The sequence below is a fragment of the Convolutriloba macropyga genome, chromosome 13 (assembly GCF_964194025.1).
Source record: "Convolutriloba macropyga chromosome 13, txConMacr16.3, whole genome shotgun sequence".
In the NCBI taxonomy this organism is placed as follows: domain Eukaryota; kingdom Metazoa; phylum Xenacoelomorpha; order Acoela; family Convolutidae; genus Convolutriloba; species Convolutriloba macropyga.
The window spans coordinates 45,257,298-45,278,745 of NC_134480.1; the positions used below are offsets into that span (position 1 = coordinate 45,257,298).

At 34.6% G+C, this 21,448-nt stretch overlaps 1 protein-coding gene across 2 annotated transcripts; it reads right to left on the minus strand.

Moving 5' to 3' along the window:
- Positions 1 to 257: 257 nt before the first annotated feature.
- Positions 258 to 20,325, minus strand: LOC142351503 (uncharacterized). 2 transcript variants are annotated; one of them, XM_075403559.1, is made up of 5 exons: positions 20,151 to 20,325; positions 7,027 to 7,200; positions 3,966 to 4,156; positions 1,415 to 1,485; positions 258 to 608 (listed from the first exon to the last, which is right to left on the minus strand). In XM_075403559.1, exons 2-5 carry the CDS (start codon positions 7,181 to 7,183, stop codon positions 401 to 403), a joined length of 627 nt encoding a protein of 208 aa, XP_075259674.1. In that variant the 5' UTR covers positions 7,184 to 7,200; positions 20,151 to 20,325; the 3' UTR covers positions 258 to 400. The 2 variants fall into 2 exon arrangements, with proteins under 2 accessions (XP_075259674.1, XP_075259675.1); XM_075403560.1 differs by lacking the exon at positions 20,151 to 20,325 and adding an exon at positions 8,143 to 8,222.
- Positions 20,326 to 21,448: the final 1,123 nt, after the last annotated feature.

Here is a 21,448-nt window from a genome sequence, read left to right on the forward strand (position 1 = left end):
TCTAACCAAGAGGACATTCAAATGACCCAAACTTCAAACCAAGAGCCTTTATAAAGGCTTGCGAAAAGTTCTCTTAATCCCGAAAGAATATCTTTGCTTGAGCGAAGTTAACATGCCGAGTGTATGGTTAACAGGCCGAATTTAATGAGGCAAACTTTTAATCAAGTCATGAAAAGAAATCGATTTGAACTCCAGTGACGGCTAAAATAAAGTAGCTTGACGTTGATAGACAATGTCACAAAAGTTAAAACAAAACATACAAAGCAAATCAAGTCTATCGGGATCTCCATATCTGAGATAAATACAGATAATCAACAGAAGAAATTAATATTATAGTACAAGTGTGTAAAGTTTCCAAATCAAATTAAAATGGTGAGATTGAGTCGACAGGGAAATATTCTCAAAGTTTTTGCAGAATAAACACTCGAGCCGTTTTGTCCCCGAAGAATCCTTCAAATGAATCATTGTACATGACTTGCACTCTTTTCTGCTCTTCCAATTTCTCTACAGCTGAATCAAAGCCATCCTTCCAGAAGTCATTGTTCATCACTATTGTAATCACGCCTCCCATTTTCGCCATTCTGATCACCTCGGGCAAACATCCACTCCTAGGGAAACAGTAAAAGCTGCAATTCAGTCAAAAACAACCTTTTTTTCTACAGGGAAAATCTTGACAAGAGCAATTAATTCCAGGATCCTGGTATTATTTGCTCTGGTCAAGATTTTCTGCTATGAGCCTTTCCTGGAAGCAATATTATTCATATAACGCAGAAACTTCTTGACAAATTCACGTTTGGGTTTCTGAAGCATAATGAAACGAAAATTCATTTAAATGATGAAATCTGGGAATAAACTGTCATTATTGTCATAAAAATAACTTGGCACTGAAAGAAATTTAGTTGATGTTATAACAGCTTGATGCAAATTTTGCCTATTCAATAATTTATATTTCTTTTAGTTTTTCTCTTGTGTGCGCTTTGAACAGTGAAAAAATGTTGCCAACACATTTGAAGTGCAGGTAAAAATAAGTAAAAATAGCGAAATAGAAATATAATTGTAACTATACTGAAACTACATTCTCTCAGCGCCGTTCAGTAAGAAAAGCATTGAAAATATTGATTTGTACTCTCTTGAAATAGTTTTCTCAATGTCTGTCTTCAATGCGAACTGCTCAAGATTTCATTTCATTTCTTATCTGTTCTCCATCGTACTTTCTGACACAATTTATTGTACAACTTTTGTTCTAGCTTGCAAATTTTCATAGAAGATCAGCACTTTTCAGCGTCTTTCGTACAAAAAGTTTGCAGTTAGTTTTCTCGGCATTTTTTTCTGGAAAATACTTTTGACGAATTGTCAAAAAGTAAAAAAAAAATTTTTCTACTGATAGTTTTTTGTTAAACTTTGTTATACGTACGAGGCTGACCGATTGCTGAACACACCACACGACAAGACCAAGTCGTATGCGCTGCTTTCCACACTCGTTTCCTGAAAAAAAAGAGTTTCTTGTTTCACAAAATTTACACTTTTTGTGCTTTTTTCAAAAGCCCACACTAGTAGATTACCCTCTTGAAAGGACTGATTTAGAGAAAATTTGCAACAAAGAGACAAGTTGATAATTGTGACAATAATCTTTTTGTCCCATTGTTCAGTTTTTTTTCAATGCTCTCAGTTCATTTTGCAAAAAAGTGGGTTTTAGACGGGAAAAAATTCTCATAGAAACATGTTCTGCAGAGAAATTGGATCAGAACAAGAGGCGTTGAATTGATTTGTCAAGGCAATAAGGTAGATCAGATAAAAGAGATGTCAACATAAAAATCATATCATACAAAAAAATGCTTATATTAGAGCGGTGACACTTACGTTCATATTACATCGCTGGCTGCCAACGGCTCCAAGATTTTCAAAATGCAAATTATTTAAATCAAAATAACAAAATGACAGCGAGGTTCTAAAGTTACATGAAAGCAGTTCAGCTCTTACTGTAGTGATATCTGCATAAATTTATTCCCATAGATTTAGAGAGTTTTCTTAATAGTCTGACAAAAAGCAGGGGCCTTTTGCCGTCAATAAAATTTTTCAAGCGTGCATGCGCATATGATCTTCTGCTGTTTTCTGGGAGTTGGTATTTCGGTCGGCTTACTCTTGGGTTCTGATTTTATCAAAAGTATCTGGACTCCAATTTTCAAATTTCTCTTGAGGAAAAACATTATCTTTCCGGCGGTCGGACACTTTTCAAAAAATTGGAGGTCAGGCCACCAAATTAGAAAAAAATACAAGATAAGTATTCAAAGAGTTCAAACATTTAGTGAGTCTGATTTTCCGATTTGTTTCAAAAAATGTAGTAAGAAATAGAGAAACACATTTCTACACTAGCATTAGGTTATAAAATCGTGCTAAACATTGCTTATAAATACTTTTCAACTTTCGCAGCTTCGTATGTCTTGCCGTTTTGTGTTAATCTTTCTTGTTTATCTTGTCGTTTTTGTTAATTCCAAAGAAATATTTTTACACTTGATGCCTGTGGAAAGATTTTACAAGTTTGTACATATCCTAATGTTTTCATAGCAAATGCCATATAAAGATCTTGGCAAGGATTGCAATGTTTTATTGTGGTTCTAATCATGATCTATCAATTCTCGACTGCCTGGGTTGACACTTGAAACACATTTTAACAACAGATACAGGCAACAGATCTTTCTTGATAAAAATCAAGCGTTACAAAAATTGAAATAATCAATTATGAGGTTCTCCAGTTTGAGTTGGCCGTCTGGGTTAAAAATTGGCGCTGATATTTAATTACTAAACTGGATGGAATCTAAATCACAGTTAATTTTAACGTATGATTTTACAATGTTTTAGTCTAGACAACAGTAACAAAACACTACGTACCCCAGAAGTAATTATGAGAAACGCAACATACACTAAAACGAACGACATTTTCATTTCCAACAAGTACACTAATATCGAGTAATTAATTACGCTTTTAACCTTTGTACCATCTAGTAGACTGGCATAATTTTCAAAAAAACTGCCGACAGTATTTAGTTTATGCACAAGAGCATTACCTTGCTCGAAACTATTGTCTCAACATGCATTCTTCCTAAGCATCTAAACAAATTTCCCAATACCATAAAGCGTTCAGTTTGTTCCGATACCTAGCATATCTAGCAAGCAATATTCGTCCATCTGATGTTATATCAACTCCAAAACATAAAAGATCGCTTGTCCGAACTCAAACTTTCATATTTTTGCATAAATCTTGTTCAATTTCACCACAAAAATTTTGTCGCTGCAGAACCGCACATTATAGTCGTCATTAAAAAACAACTTTCGCCTGAAAAGCATGCATCTGGAGTACAAAAAAACAACTTGATGGAACGCTCTTTTTTTTCTTCTTCAGACTGACTTTTTTGCTGCATCTCTAAAATAAATCTCTTAATAGGCACAAATTTTTCATTGTTATTCGCGGATGGACACTTGTCGACAATTTTGATCGTGTGATTGAGCTAATTTTTTTGTGTGAGTTTTATTGATAGTTACTTGAGACACATCTCATAGACTTATCACTTGTTGTGAACAATTATAATTGGTAATTGCAATACTCTTAATGGTCTTCTTAGTCCACAAAAAATAACAGGAGTGGAATTTGTTAAATTAATCACCAATTGTGCTTAATTTCAGTTTGTTCTAAATAACACTATCTTAGTTATGTGGAAACGATTCATTTGTAGCGTAAAACAGAGTGACAAAATAGAGTTATTTTACCTGAAAAATCAGATATGTTCAAATTGCTGCGTAAAACAATAAAGCTCGTATCCTACTCTCATCAGAAGTTGGTATCACTTGTGCTATCATCAGAATAAATCCAAACGGGTGCAGCAATTGCAAAACTTTTTGAATAATCTATATAAATTATTGTGAGAAGAGTTAACAGTCCAGAGAGTGCACGAAATCCAGTAGCGTACCTTGTCCGGACTCAGCATATCCGAGTATCTAGTAGAGTAAATTCCCTTCTGTGCAGCAATAGAGTACATATTATCAGATGGCTCCAATGCATCTACCACTCCAGTGAATCCAGCGCTCCTCAATGACTCTCCACTCATTCCAGTTCCAGCTCCTATGTCTATGCACTTACCATTTCGTGGAACTGAAATTCCTGTTAAAAGTTTCCAATCTGTTAAAACGTTTGAAACTGTGATTTGAAATGCTATGTCTGAAAGAAGGAGCGGGATACAAAAATGACTTAAATTCAGTTTAACTTTTGATTGCTGAGCATACGGGCATGAGTCAAGTTATAGTGTAGGAGACAGAAAGTTACTCAAGGATTTGAAAGAGTTGGATAACTTTTCATGCTCGATGATATTAGAGAGTGTTTTTTTAAAGAGAAATTAAATATGAGCCATTATCACAGGCATCGAAACGTCTGTCAAGTTTGCGAGCCTCATTTCCAAAAAAAAAGGAAAACTGATCAGTAGATTTTTTGAAACTTTGTTTTGTGTAGAAATTTCTCAAATAAAGAAAAAATTAATGTGCGCATTCATTTTAGCCCACCCAGGTTGAGGTGCCATCCGGAAGTGACCTCTGTTCAGACCAAGTCCAACGCACACGGTGTGTTCCCAGACCAAAATTACAGGGTCTGGGATTTGGTTCCAGCGCACATTAGTATGATCAGAGGTCACTTCGGTCTGGGGATGGTATGATCAGAGGTCACTTCGGTCTGGGGATGGTATGATCAGAGGTCACTTTGGTCTGGGGATGGTATGATCAGAAGTCCCTTCAGGATGGGAATGGTCTGATCAGAGGCGGATTCAAGCGCACATTAGTCTGATCAGAGACCATTTCGAGCGGAATTTTTTTTTGATTTTTTTACAGAGAGATGTCGGCTCTGTCAAGAGGCAACAAAAAGCAGCATTCTGATCACAGACAGATCTAGAGTCTGATGTCTTTGATCAGAACCAAAGGGGTCCAACTGATTGAACATCTCAGTCTCCCTACAAGGAAATTTTATTTAACTGTAGAATACGATGTTTTATATGGAAAGCTGTCTAAATTTATCCATTGAGTTGGAAATATGCACTAAAGTATACTAAAAAATTTTTTACTCAGCAGTTGGGTTATCCTTTCTTTAGCAATAATACTTTAATAATGGTCTTTTCTTTAGATGAATATAATAATGCAAACATCATTTTGTATGAAATGAATATATTATAACAAAACTCGTGCGGTGAGGTGATTTCGAGCGCACAATAGTCTGATCAGGAGTAACTTTTGAGCGCACAATAGTCTGATCAGAAGTGATTTTGAGCGCACAATCGTCTGGACAATGGTCTGGGTTTGGAATGGGACATGGTCGCACAATCGTCTGGACAATGGTCTGATTATGGTCTGATCAGAGGTCTTTTCCGTCTGGGAAGGTCTGATCAGAGACAGTTTTGAGCGCACTTAGAGCGCACACGGTGTTTCAAGCGCACTTTAGTCTGATCAGAGGATAATTTGGTATGGGAGGGTCTGATCAGAGGTAACTTTCGTCTAGAACGGTCTGATCAGGGGTCACTTCCGGATGGCACCTCAACCTGGGCATGTCTTACTACCGAGTTTCTATTTATCAAATCAAAATCGTTGCATATGCTAACCGAATCAAATGATAAAACTTCCCGCAAACAAATACCGCCACAATGTGTTCACAGGTAGACGCCTGAAGCAAGGAACTTATGCACTCTAGAATCTTGATTATACAAATTTTGCGTTGATAACTTTTTTGTGGTCTTTTTTTGTAACATACGCAACATAAGATAGAAATTTGAATAACAACAGTTGGTTTTGCTTGTATTATTGTCGTAAGCTGGTTTCTTTTAAATGCCAATTCAAGAAAATGAGTACAAGTGTGAATTTTTTTGTAACCTCTCCAATTATCTTACGTCGCCTATCCCACATTTTGAGCAAGCAATTTTGCTTGCAAATATCAGCATTTTCCGCTCCATGTTTTAAGATTAAACGTTATAGGCTTTGTTGGAAAGCAGTGACAGTGAGGTAATACATTGCAATTTTAATCAAAATGGGGGATATTCTCCACTGATTTCCGCAAATGCGGAAGTTGATGACACACGAAAAAGGCGGACAGATTTTTTTGTCCAGAAATTTGCGTTACCAATATCCGCGTTAAGGTAGGTACTTTTGGCACAAGGCTTCTAAAACTGATTAAAGGAGACAAAAGGAGATGTAATATGTTCTCCACATAAAAATGCAGTGAGGGGCAGTTATAATTTTAATCTGACAAACTTTTGAACATAGATTAAGGGTTCAAAACTTACCTCAAAGTGGGCTGAACTTAAAGTGCAGGATAATTATTCGTTTAATCCGTCAATGCTTCTGACATTGATTAAAGCAGGACAACTGAGATATAATTAGTACTTCTTATCAAAATGAACCGAGGGTTAATTAAAAGATTATTCCGTCAAAATTTTGAACATGAATTAAAATGCAGTGATGACGATAACCCTGATCATAAATTGCAGACACTTTTGACAGAAAAAAGTGCTTTTTACGCGATCAGTGACGGAAGTTAGTAAAGATTGTCCGCAATTTTTATGTAACTGTTGTCCACAGTTTAGCCATTTTTCTCCAGGCGAAAACGTGTGACAAAATGTCCTCACTCGTGTCCGCAAACGCGGATTCAGTTGAATATGTAGGATTGGCTACGTAATGTTATCTCCGATGTTGGTAGTTAGGTACAACACGAACACTTAATTTTGGTTTTTTTTACAAAAGTTTCCATTGATATGATAGGCTGAGTACAAACAATTCGGCTGGTTATTATTATCCCCCCTGGTCGCTCAGTTTAGTTGGGATGTAAATTTTACGCCTGCGAACATTTTTTAGGTGCCAGAACATTTTTTTTAAAACGGTAATATTCCACATAAAAGCAGCACGTTTGGGGGACACAAAAATAGATTTCAAGTATCAATTATAGAGGGCCAATCTAACTGGGGGACAATAAGAATCTCCAGTCCCATTTATTGAACCTACCAGTTTTTTCTTCACACTTCTTCAGAGCCTGAATACATAACTGAGGGCCTGTGTAGTTGAGTGCTTTCACTGTTCTCTCATATTCATCTGCTATTTCTTCAAAGTGGTTCAATTCTTCAGCTGGTGTCTTTGTATTATACACAGCTTCTATGCCCATGTTTTCTCGGCTACTGTCTGTAAACACATACGTAAATAAATAACTGCATATGTTTAAATAATTGCATTGGTTTTTTTCTAGTTTTTGACGAAGAAAAGTCTTAGATGACACGTTGGCTGAGGTTGTCGAGGTTTCTTCTGAAAGGTTTCGCTGCGAAACAATATTAAAATTTACAGTGAACAGAAGTGGAAAAATATAAATATTCAATGAGAATCATAACCGTTTTGCTTTTGCAAAATTGTAGAGGAACAACATTAGATTTTTTTTAGTTTCCTGTAATGAGCTGTCCTTTTCTATTATTCCCAACATTTCGTACTGTCCATTTTGCGAGCATGATCGCACTTTTTGGTGATTATGGCCATTTGCTGCTAATGAAACTATTACGTGGTTCCATTATTGCGGGCAAGATTGACCAGACTATGGTCAATCCGAACACATTTTGTAAGTACATTTTGTCTATGTTTTGTAACTAAATGACATTTGCGCCATATTACAAATTCAGACATGTTATTGTGAAAAGTGTTTTAAAATTTTATTGATTTTTGTCGTTCAGTATTTTGTTGATCTCCGAATTCGGCAAAATATCAAATTCAAGAGAAGTAAAATGACTAATGGGTGTAATAACCCAGCTTGTGGTATATCAAGCTAACAAAGTTGCTACTTTAGCAGAGTTTTGGCGCAACAGTAGCATGCCTGGCCGCGGTTCTGAAGATAGTAGGTTCCAGTCCTCTAAGCTCTAATTCTTTAGGAGTATATGGAGTTAGTTAATACCACAGTTGGGTTGTTACAGTTGGTTGATACCGCGGTATGCCAATCCTGTCACCAATCTAGCAACCCTGCCCGTTACTATTATTCAAAACTCAAATCATACTATACGTATGGGCTCGAAATGGTTTTTATGAAAAAGGGTAACCAGAAAATCTCTAAGTCTTATTATTAAATGCACTTATTTCACTTACATTGTTTTCTTTAAGATTTGGTTTGAGTAACAATTGAGTCGAAAGAATTTAATTCGAAGCGCCGGCTTGATATTGAGTAAGAATTCAGAACAATGAACTTGAAATTTATGTACAATATAATATTGACAGCTTATCTGTCTGTGAGGGTTTGCACCACATGCTACCGATAAGCGATCAATTTCTGACTTGTATAAAGTACAATGAACTTATAAAGAATGACCAACGAACTCTTAACTAACGAACTAGATTAACTAAGCGAAATGACTCACCAGAATCTTGGATTGTTACATGGGCATACTTGTTTTAGAAAATGGGCGGACATTGCCTTCTTCAAATAAAAAATTGATTTTTGAGCATTTATTCTGAACTTGTACAAACCTCTAAAAACGAAATATGCTCAACTTCTCCCGTCAATTTTGGCCGACCAATATTTATGACGTATTAAGGCATGAATCGTATCAATACAAATCCTTCGAGCGTGGAATATTTTTTTAAAAGAGTTTTACAAATTACCTCATGCTTCAAAGTATAAACTGCGCGACCCAATAGCAAGGCTGTCAGTAAACTCTTTTTGGTTTTGGCAATTGAAAAGGATTGGTTTGGATTGTATTTGGGAGCTATCTTCTTTTTTAGATCTGCAGAATTTTTGGATCTACTCTCTTTTACCCCCCAACTCCCCCTAGAATTTTTAATGCCGACTCCCCCGTTATAAATTGTATATTGTTACTATATAGCAGGTAACTATGTAAAAAATAGCACGTGCGCGTGAGGGGCGTAAAAGATATAAGCCCACGAAGCTGGGGGAGGGGGGCACCCAGAACAGATCCGAAATTTTCCAACTCCTCAACTTCAAGGAGAAGTCCAAATGATAATTTTTGATAGCACCATTACATGGGCAATGATTAATTTCAAAGAATAGAAAAATTTCAAAGTAATTTTAAGTTCAAGAGAGAGACTCATTCATGTTTCAGTAAATATTTGGATTTAGAAATAAAGATTTTATTGTGCAACAAACTAACTGCTGCTTTTGCTGTTGTTCTGTTGATTATCGGTATCTTATTTCTAAGCTGATACATGTTTTCTGTTCGTACATATTTGCTATTATTTTTGTGATACATTGATTGTAAAGCTGTTGTCGCTGATAACTCTAGGTTGCTTTAATGGCTTGTTTACATCAAATAGTCCCTATAATTGTATCAAAGTTAAGTTACTTTCCAAAAATATTTGCGTATATATAGTTCCAAGTAATTGTTCCAGCCCCACCTTTAGGGGGGGGGGGAGGAACTATATACTCAACTGGGTTCTTTTTTGTTTCGACAATTTTGGCCGATCGATATAATCAACGTAGAGAGTTGTGAGTTGTATCACTAGAAAGCCCGTCCAGTGTAAAATATGGAATTTAAAAGATTTTTTGATTTTGGTTTTTTACAGGGAGTTATCGAGGTTTAAACTTTGAGAAATTTAGTTAGAATTCCGTTGTTTTTATTCACAAATTCCGTAATTTGTGATCAAAGTTTCGTTAATTTTGCTAAAATTTGTTGAAATTGTTAACGGTAGTGTTTTTGATCTTATCTTAAAAATAGAAATGGTTGCTGAATTGTTCGATTTGAGCTTTTTGGCTAGAATTTATGCTCAAATTTTCAAAAATTAGATTTTTTTCGCCAAAAATGGAACTAAACATGCTTTTTTGGCCCGCTTTCACTGAATTTGATAGAAGTAGACACCTTAAAACTGCAGCCATTTTAATTGCACGCTCGAATAGAGAGCTAGTTGAACTTCCGATGGTTTTAAGATTCTTCAGAAATTACAACTTTTTTAGATTTTCGCAAACAATCTCGATAATTAAACGAAATGCTTTATTTATTTTTGAAGTACTAGAAATTTTTTTTTAAAAAAATGACTTATTTCGCGACCAGTTGAACAATTGAGTGTCTTCGAGGCCGTGCATCTTCGAGGGCTGATATTGATCTCACCATGGATCTTTACGGTGAAAAAAGTTTTAATGGGGCGTGGCCTTTTTATAAAAATATTTTTCCGCATACAGTTTCTTATGCATATTAATGACAAGAACCTCAAATGAAAGTTCCTTTATGAGCAGATACTTTTTACAAAAAATTGAGGGCCAATGACCATATTGTACGGTCTCAGAGTATTGTTCGTGTTTTTTCTGGTTCTGACTAATTGCTTTTATAAAGTTTTATGGATTTATTATGTTTTGCATTCTTTTTATACACTTAATGCAGACCAATGACGTAGTCAACCCACTGAATGATCTGAATTGCTTCTCATAAAGTTTAAATGAACCAGGCAATGCTTTCAATTGTCATCTAATGTCTCTTATCATTTTTAATTTGTTTTAGAAAATGTTGGCGAGTTTGTGAACTTTGCCACCATTTTCTCCTATTTCTGCCAAGTTCCGGCATAGTATCAGTAAAAAACAAGCAAAAACCCGTTTTCAGTTAGCTAATGGTTTAAAGTCTGGAATGGTTTAATATTTAACTAATGGATTCTCGGTGTTCAATTTTTTTTAGCGTAATTGCAGATTTTTTTGAGTCCATTTTGTTTTGTTGATAAATTATCACACTATTGACATGTCCAGTTGAAAGAAAGTTTAGTTGAGAAAATGAACAGGGTTGAAAAAAGGCGTATCTGTATAAAACTTTTTTGCATAGTTTGTGCTTTTGTGCTGAGACAAGGTTCTCTTGAAAAACTTAGTGATTTTTTTGCGTATGTTTGTCTTTCTTTGGGATGTTGTACTACAAATACCTGACAAATATATATCTCAAGTGTTTCCCCAGGACATTTAAAAACCTATTTAAACCTTTCAGTACAAAGCTATTTCATTTAGTGACTTTCAAAATAAATATTTTTTCAACTGTTTCGTTTCTGCTTTGATTTTTGTCATCATGTAACTCAATGTTACCAATAAGAAATCTCAATTACATTTGTTGATTCGAAATTTTTTGAGGTTGGTTATATGTTCTCACTGATTGTTTGGACCATTCAGCTTCGTAAAAATTCCGAGATTTCTCTACTGTTAAATTTTTGGGTTTTTTTGTTGCCATTTCTATGTAGTCATTTTATAGGGTAAACCCCATTGATGTTCAGGTGAGAACGAAGTGATGATTTACAGCTCTTGAAGACAACATCTTATAAATATAGTGCCCTGAACACTGTGGTGTCGTAAAAGTTTTTGTGAAATTTTGGCTTTTGCCTGTATTTATTTTTTTGAAGTCTCGTGTCTTAGTCTTATTAGTGATCGGCCCATCAAATCTTATGTCTGCTATGACATTTGAAAAAAAAAATGTTTGTCTAACATTTCAAAAAAATTTGGATTTTGTGCTTTGCCACTTTTTTAAATTTTTTTGGTTGATACAAAATTTTATAACATGTTCGCGATTTTTATATGTGTATTGTTTTAAAAGATTTTTCTTTTCTGTTAAAAATAAAATTCTAATGTTAGGTCCCATTGGCTTTGAAATATTGCGCAAATGAACATTTTTATTGCTCTTTGTGGCAAGTATATGGTTTCAACAGTTTTAACGGTTTCACTGCCATTTCGTGCTGGTTTAGATTTGCCGGTATTTGTACTTTTGGTAGTCGTATGACGTAGAATGGATATCGAAAGGTCTAAATTGCTTCCTATGGAGATATAAATGAAATTTTTAGTGATTTCACTTAACATCTAATGATAATAATCAATTTTGAAGTCAATAGTTTTCAAAAATAGAAACGTATTATCTGATGCGAGGTTGATTTTGTTATAATTTTTTAAAAATATAGACACCGCATTTTGGTCGCAATTAATGTTTAATATTTAGTTTTTAATATTGTTTTTTCCAGTAGTCCTATTAGCAACAAGTTTTATCGGTCCGCTAGCGTGGCCTCATTGTATTGCATAAGTTGTCTATTGAGATATGTATGTTTTTGAAACTTTTCGTTCTGTTCATCATTTGGTAGCCAATTATGTCAAGAATGTGGATGAGCGGGGTCGGAACATTATGTGCGTACGCACATTACCGAGCCTCCTTTTTCATCTTAATTGTCAGATAGTAGTCACCAGTTTGGTATCCTTGATGGCCTTTTGGCACTCAATGTATGAAGTGCAGTTTAGCTAAAGCAGGTCTACAATACAATATGTGTAGACATCATCTTTCCTCTGACGTTCAGATCTGAATGATTCCTCTCTTCGGAATTCCGTTGATACATGTGGCTGTTCACCACAGTTTCTATCGATCAATGCACTACGAACGTTTTGACGCTTAATGTTTTCTTTTTTCCATTTTCTTCACCTTACCCATTTTTGATGGAGTTTCTGTTGTTTTGTCACTTTGTTTGATTTAAAAATGGCCCAAATGATGATTTAAAAAACCATTAGAATCTATACAATGTTCTCTTTCAATGGCTTAGTTTTTCCTGACATTTTCAGAATTTCGAAAAATTTTGAGTTCTGCCTGTTTTGTGGCTTCTTTTTAAGACAAATGCGCTCTTTAGGGAGTCTGAATTATTTTTGACAGGGTTCCGGTCAATGCATTTTTAGTATGTTTGACGATATTTGTTTTGTGAACTTTTCGAGAATTTTTGAGTTTATTCTCAATATTTGCAGCGTTTTTCTTTTCTTTTCTTTAAATATCATCAATGACAGCGCTATTAGGCTTTCCAAGGAGGCATAAATAAATTTATATAGTGTTTTCAGCCAATGATCAAAGCTTATGTAATCATAAACTTTGCAATCATAAAATTTTGTTCTGCCTGTTTCTAGATTGTTCGTTATTGTCATGGTGTTAACATGTTTTCGTGGTAGATTTTCACTCGGATTTTTTACCGCGGAGTTTATAGCATCGGTTTGGCACGACAAGCTTTACAATATGTTGCGTTTGATATTGACAATAGTTTTGGCAAAATCAAAGCTATATATTGACACTAAGACTAATTGAAAGCAGGATTAATGGGTTTTTCTCCATATACCTTTGGATCAACAGTTCCTTTTGGGATCAACAGTTTACGCTTTCTACGACCATAAAACTGTTTGCTTTCAAAAAGATTACCGTTTTTGTCTCTTGCCTGATTACCTTTTTGATAACTTTTGTTGTCACCGGATTTCAATAATTTTCAAATTTTGCGAAAAGATACTTTTTTGTCATTTTTGGATTTTGTTCAGATGGTTTTCCCCAAAACTTATGATTTTGGTCTTTTATAAAGTTTTAGGCTGCGCAACCTAAAATTACTACCCTGATAAGTTTCGCAACATTATATTTCGAGAAAAATGGAAATCGCTTTGTCCAGAGTTTTTCGTGTTTAATTGTGCCTCGTGTTTTTCGTTCCATCAATGGAATAAAATATTGCAAAATTGTTTGAAGCCTGTTCTTTTATTTTGGATTTTCAATGATGACTTTGGTTTTAGTCTTTTCTAATCAGTTGTGAAATCAAACAACCACTCACAATATTGTCTTTGGTTTTTAGCACTGTTCTGCTGAAGTTGTGTTTTGGACTTAATTTCATGTCGCAAGCTGTACTGATTTATTGTTGAACTGGTTGATTAACTTTTGATATCACTCAATGAAACTTTTATTAGTTCACAGAATTTAATATCATTACTCGTTCCTATTACTGACAATGTTAATGGGGCAGGCAAAAATACGCAGCAGTTGTGGACTAAATTCAGTGTTGTTTGATTATTGGTGTAAAAAATATGTAAGAAACCAAAAAGCTGATATAGGTAGTGTAAATTACCGGGAAAAAATTGACGTGGATTTGTGAAACTAGCTCGATTTCGAGCTTTTCTTTCCTACTTCTCTGTTTTAAATTTTGGGAGTCATTAAACTTTTTGCGATAGGTTTTACCAAGCAGAATTTTTGGAAAATAGTAATGTTTTCTAATTCCTAGCGATTTAGTCGGAATAACTGCAGGCTTGTTGTCTGTTGTCAAACAACAACAGTTCAATTTTTTGGCTTTCAACCAGTTTTTGAATCAAATCTAGTTTCATAGCAAAGTGCTTTGTTTTCGGTAAAACATAGGATGCTTAATAAGAGCAATACAAACTGTCTGATCACAAAGATGTTTGTGATATTTTACATGAAAATTTAGTGGTAATGTACAATAAAAAGTCGACTAGAATTCCACTTCAGCGAATTTGTCTTTTACTTAATTCGTCAGCAAAGTTAAATTCTGCTTCAACAGTTGTCGTTGCAACAGCTTTTTTTCGCTTCAAAAACCAACTAATTGCACCCGACGACTCACTTAAATTAAACCAAAAACCTGAGGTACTACATCTTTTCTTTATGTTCCGTGCCCAATCAGCATTAGAAAAACTCAACTAATGCAGACTTTGAGCCTTACGAAAAGTTAAAATTTTGTTCATTTCCCCCTTTTGAGTGCTTCCCAAGGAGCTTCGTCGGGATACCCAACACACTAATTCAGAGAATTAACAGCAAAAAAATATCAGGTTTACTTGAGAAAGCTTAACAATTAAGCAAAATATCCAACTTCACAAACTGGTTTTGCTCACTCTAATTCGCTCAACAACCCCTACTGTGACACTATTTTGGGGAAATTTTGCAATATTTCATTAATGGTGCTGCAATTGGCCTACAATTTTTCATTTAGAAGTTTTTTAAGGGTCTCATTCTTGTCTTATTCTATGCATGTGATTTCTCTCAATTTTTACACATAAAAACCACGTTAAGTCTAAAAAATCCTAATTTTCTAATTGTGGAAATTTCGGCATCAAAGCAATTTCAAACATTTTTAGAAAACACCGAAAATTTTTTGTAATCTACCAACAAACAATGAAAACCAAAGGTATTTTTTCACTCCTTTTTCATAAGCAAACTTTCTTCAGGCAGTCTAACTATGGCAGCATTCAGGGATAAAAAACCAACTTCTTCATGCTTGTTTTAGATCAAACAAGATCTTATTTCACTTACAGACAAATGGTTTGCCAATTTCAACCACGAATTCAAAACCTTCAAGTTTTTTCTTAAATCTTTTTTAAAAAAAGGAATTAAGATGAGCGCTTTCCATATCCAATTTTCATACTTTATAATAATTAGACACGCGCTTATTCATCAAAATCGTAACAGTCCATTGCCCAATTATAATTGAATAATAACTTTTAAATTCGTCTCAGGAGAGGTGATTAAATGCTTTCGCAACAGAGAGAGTTTTTCAACAATCAATTTCATTATCTGGATTTAGCTTTGAACCAAAATGTTATCTATTCAATACCTTCTTTTCATTACTTTTTACTGAAGATCAAACATTGTTTTCAACCAAAGAGCGATAGTCAAACTCATTCTTCATGGCTTTAACCTATTCGAATTTGGCCCAGCCAAATGAACGTTTTCCGCAAGCAAAGAATCAAAATCAAATTGGTTCGAAAAAAAACTTCATGTATATGGTTATTAACTATATCGACGAAGTTTGGCTTTTGTTGAAGTTTGAAGTGAACTTTGTTTTTGTTTAACTTTATCTCCCTGGACCTTAAAATTCAGAGTTGGACCGTTCAAACCCAATCAATTAGCCCCTACTATTACCAAAATTACAGTGAAAAATTCTTCTTTTGAATTGTTCTTTATTTTGTCGCAAAGTTGTTTTTCATTGTGCATAAGTCGAACGCAACCTCAAATTTGACAAAAACGAAGTTCGGTTTTTCTCTTTACCTGATTTCAAAGGATGTTTTACCAGAGATCAATACAAATGAATGTTCATAAAGTAAACGTGATTTTAAAAACATAGGAACAATGTTTCTCTCTACGCCATTGTCTCTCATTAAATATTGACTCCTAGCAACAGAAGTTCTCCAAATTCTTTCAATACTCCCCTTTTCCTGAGGAGTGTTTGGGGCAGAAGTTTTGATGCAAATTCCTTGAATGATACAGTACTGCATAAATTGATTTGAAACCTATTCTCTACCCCTGTGAAACCAAAAAGACAGGCTAATCCACATCAGCACAAAGTTGCTTAAATTTATTCAAGACTACGTCTATTTTTATAAAGTATACTTTTGAGAAACAACTAAAATAATCTTCAAATCCAATAGAATAACAATGACTATCAACAGCATTGTAAGACATTTTTACAAAGACATCTGTATATACAATAGTCTCTATTTAAATCACTCTCACTTTTGGAAAACTGATAAAATTCACGGCAGTCAGTTTTCAAAGGGCTCATTTTCCAACCCTCCGCAAATTCCTGCAGACAATTTAAGTCATCAAATTTCTGGTTTTAGTCGAGGTTTCTCCGTTCAATTGTCATAGCATTAGGGTTATTTTGTTTAGTAAAGCAAATCGGTGAGATACGTCAAAAAATTTTAAACAATTTTTAGTTACCTCTATCGCTATTGTTTTAGCCAACATCCTCATGGTTGTTTCAGATCAAACAAAATCATATTTCACTTACAGACAAATGGTTTGCCAATTTCATCCACGAGTTCAAAACCTTCAAGTTTTTGTCTTGAATCTATTTAATATCTGAGAATTAAGATGAGCGTGTTCTATAATCAATTTTCATACTTTATAATAATTAGACACGCGCATATTCATCAAAATTGTAACAGTCGGTTGTCCAATTATAATTGGGTAATTATTATTAAATTTTTCTCAGGAGAGCTGGTTTAAAACTTTCGCAACAGAGAGAGCTTTTTAACACTCAATTTCCTTATCTGGATTTAGTTTTGAAGCAAAATGCCATCTACTCACTACCTTCTTTTCGTTACTTTTGACTGAAGATCAATTATTTTTTTCAACCAAAGAGCGACAGTCAAAATCATTCTCCATGGCTTTAACCAATTTGGATTTGGCCCAGCCAAATGAACATTTTCCGCAAGCAAAAAATCAACATCAAATTGGTTCAAGAAAAATCATGTATATGGCTACTAACTATATCGATGAAAATTGGCATCTGTTGAAGTTTGAAGTGAACTTTGTTTTTGTTAAACTTTATCTCCCTTGACCTTTAAATTCAGAGTTGGACTGTTCAAACCCAATCAATTAGCCCCTACTATTACCAAAGTTACAGTGAAAAACTCTTCTTTTGAATTGTTCTTTATTTTGTCGCAAAGTTGTTTTTCATTGTGCATAAGTCAAACGCAACCTCAAATTTGACAAAAACGAAGTTTGAATTTTCTCTGTACCTGATTTCAAAGGATGTTTTTCCAGAGATCAATACAAATGAATGTTCATAAAGTAAACGTGATTGTAAAAACATAGGACCAATGCATTTCTCTGAGCCATTGTTTCCCATTAAATATTGACTCCTAGCAACAGAAGTACTCCAAATTCTTTCAATATTCCCATTTTCCTGAGGAGTGTTCGTTGCAGAGATATTGATGCAAATTCCTTTAAAGATACAGTACTGCACGGCAGTCAGTTTTCAAAGGGCTCATTTTGAAACCCTCTACAAATTCCTGCAGAAAATTTAAGTCATCAAAACTTTGGTTTTAGTCGGGGTTTCTCCGTTCAATTGTCATAGCAATAGGGTCAATTTTTTTAGTAAATCAAATTGGAGAGATACGTCAAAAAACCTTAAACACTTTTTAGTTACTTTTATCGCTATTAGGACCCTATAGTGGCGAATGAGAAACTTTTGCAATATTATTGTTGTGACAATTGAGTCAATTTGACCTTTCATAGAGAAATTAGGGTCCGATCTTTCGTGTTTTTTTCGTTGCGTTTCTCGCTTTGAAAAAGATTAAAATTACTTTTAATTCCTTCCGAAGAATTATCTATGCTAATTTTCACTAGAGTATAAAACCATCAATTTCACGAGAAATTCTTTTCAAACATATCGAAACAAGCATTATCAATTATTGACTGAAAAAAATGCAAAAGATTAACTGCATGCCGTATATTCCAGAAATACCCTCCACAAGAGTTTGTTACTACGCTTTGTTATATCAGATGTCAATTTTTGCAACGCGGTCTCTAAAAGTTTTCAAACCTATTAAACAACACTTTTGAAGCCTCACATACTTTTTCTGCGAGAGGTGGTAAAAATAAGATTGAGACACTAAACTAGCTTTTATCAAATGACCATCTGTTTCTTAACAAATATCTCTACCCCTTTTCTATCGGCGTCAGCAAGTTGTTATCGCGAAGATCGTCCCCTCAGGCATGAACCGCTTAAATCTTATAGTGCCACCAAGAGTTTATTTATCTTCAAATTATACATTTGTGCTTGGAATCAATCAAAAAAATAGGCAAAGTCTTCTTCTTTGCCACTGATGAAAAGATTAATGTTCCATTGGTATGCACTCTTAAAGTTGTGATTGTTGAAAATCTTTTTAAATAAAAATTTAGATTAAAAAAGACCTTCGAGTCACTTAGTATGCTTAAAAACGTAAGCAAAGCTTCTTCAAACACCCAATGACCAACAAAAAACTCTTTACAAAAAAAAACTATTCTCCTCTTATTCGAAGCACTTCCTTAAAAAAAGTAGAGCGTGCAAATATTTGTTGTTAAAATAGGTTTTCATTAGAAAGCAGTGCTTTTAAAAAAAGCAGTCTAAAAAGAAAATATTTTCTATCTATTACAAACGCTTGACCTTTTTGTTCGACAAGTTGTCATGCTCGACAGAGGTGGAGCTCACATTGATCAACAAAGCAACAGATTTCCTCACTTCGACAAGCAAGCACAATGATAATGGATTCTCTATATAGTTTCTCAATCACCACCCTACCTTTTTCTATTACGCAACGGCCAAAATTTGGAACGTTTTTCAGGCAAGCCTTTTATACATTATTTTTTGAAATGCTCTTACTATAATCAATCAGATTAAAAGTTCGCTGATGTCTAAAATATTTTACTCAATAATACATACTCTGCAGGAACCCTGACCAATATCTCTCATAGAGTCTCAACTTGTTCAATCAATTAAATTCACTTCTTTAAATTGACTTTTTCGGCTTTTGTTTAATCGACTTTTTTGTTAACTTATCGAGTAGTTTTCACACTCATTAATCAAGATTAGACCCGCGCAGGAATATTTAGTTTTAAAATTTTTAAGCACAAAAAAATCAACCAACCAACAGTTTCAGTTCCTAACTCTCTCTCTCTCTCTCTCTCTCTCTCTCTCTCTCTCTCTCTCTCTTCTCTCTCTCTCACACACACACACACTCTCTCTCTCTCTCCCTCTCTCTCTCTCTCTATTTGTGTGTATCTCTGTCTGTCTTTGCAATTTTGCCCTGTCTCTGTTTTCTCTCTATCTCTCTCTATCTCTCTCTTTCTCTCACTCTTTGACACCGAATCTGTGGGTTTTCTTTGAGAACCCTGTCGCACAGGCCACCCTCTGAGCTTTTCTTCGGAGTGTCAGATTCCTGGGCCCATAATCTATTGACAGGGTTAGAGGGGCAGACAGAAAAACTCAAGTCTCCATGGACCAACCAGCTCAAACCCTTGAGGTTTCATTTGTCATACTTACCATAATGATATTGAAATCCGGATTCACTTAAAGTAAGGATTCAGTTAAGAGGCAGTAAATGGAATTAAGTGGTTTCCACTCTTCCACTAATATGCCCTTTTTTTAGGTTGGAAACTAATGTTGAAATTAGGCGGAAGCAATTGTCGACTTCAGTCAATAAAAGGTGCCTGGCTGAGGAAGGAACTGTCTACGATTAGAAAATTTACAATCTGATAAAAAAAATGTTGGACAAATTCACCTATGATTATAGTTTGCAGAGTATTGACCAAACTTGGACAAATTTGGGTAGTGTTTTGGCCTATTTATCCACGGCCCCTCCCCCCCCCCCCCCCACCGCTGAGACCAAGCACCCCATGGAGGGATTCTCTGGAAAATTTCGTAATCATAAAAAATAACCTATAAATTTTTGTACGCATAGGATAACATTTGTAAAGTTTTTCAAGCAAAGTTTGATTGCAAAAATTACTGCTTTGCAATCATACATTGGGCCCAGTCCATGATGGAAAAAATTTGAGACCGATTGCTTAGAAACCTGAATAAACCTGGATAAAGCGATTGAACAGCAAAACTGGTGGATGAGTACTTACCTTTTTAATTTCGAGATTCGAAGGAGCAAAATGTCAGTTCAAAAGGTTTAATCCAACAGATAATTAATGAGAAACGTCTTGAAAGCAGCGTTTTAAAAGAGAACGAGATAACCAAAACTACAATTAAAGTTTTACGCTGTTAAGTTTAAAGTTTTAATGTTGATGTTATTACGCTGCCTAGCTTTATCAAATGGATGTTAAACACGTGCTTAGCAATAAAGAGGTTCATGACCAATGAGGTTTGCTTAGTTTTATGCAGACCATTTTCTCTTATTATGATTAATCAAGATATGAAAAATCAAATTAAGTATAACAATTATAATTAAAGTGGCTTTTGTACAGAACGTTGCTAAAAATTATAGAAAAAATAACAAAGCACAAAAGTATACAAATGAGACCATTAAAATTGATAATCTGAGCTCGTTTTTCCAAAAACAACTCGCAGTAATAGTAGACCAAAACACGGAGATATTGCAAAAAAAAAGAAGAAGTTAGGATATGCAATACTCCTTTCCCCGCATATACCCTATTTGAAAAACTTGTGACGAATGGTTTGTTCAGATGGTACAAGGAGTCTCAAAGGAAACACTCACTTGTTCATGAAAATGAAGCAAAGCTTTTTTGTTCATGTAAATGAAGCGAGAAATAAACAGTTTATGAGAAATAAAAAATTTACAGCTCCAGAATTTAGTGAGTTTATCTGACAAGATTCAAGAATATGACTTCCCAGTTTGAGGTACCAGACCAAAAGTCGATATGTCAAGACCGAAACGAACGCACAAAGGGGGTGTCGTGCGTTCAAAATTACACGGTCTGGAAAAAAATGAACGCAAGATAGTCTACACATATGCAAATTTGAACGAACGATAATCTGGACACAAGCAATTTTGAACGCACGATAATCTGGACTCAAGCAATTTTGAACGCACGATAGTCTGGACATATGTAACTTTGAAAGCACGATAGTCTGGACATATGTAACTTTGAACGCACGATAGTCTGGATATATGCAACTTTGAACGCACGATAGTCTGATCATAGAAAACTGACGCGATAAATTCGTCCAATAAAAATAGTTATAAACAACATCTTACGGAGCATATATATATATATATATATATATATATATATATATATGTATATATATATATATATATATATATATATATATATATATATATATATATATGTATATATAAACTCAGCGTGGTCGCTGTTTTCCTCACACATGTCATAGGATCAGGGAAGTAGAGAGCAAAAAACGGTGACACGCTCACACGCTGGTTTTTACGTCGGTA

Bases quoted from the DNA above. Each gene is read 5' to 3' on its own strand.
- LOC142351503 (XM_075403559.1), bottom strand. From the start codon at position 7,183: ATGGGCATAGAAGCTGTGTATAATACAAAGACACCAGCTGAAGAATTG. The intron at 4,157-7,026 runs GTAGGTTCAATA...AACTTTTAACAG, and splicing joins GAAGTGTGAAGAAAAAACTG to GAATTTCAGTTCCACGAAAT. The intron at 609-1,414 runs GTACGTATAACA...CTGTTTCCCTAG, and splicing joins TTCAGCAATCGGTCAGCCTC to GAGTGGATGTTTGCCCGAGG.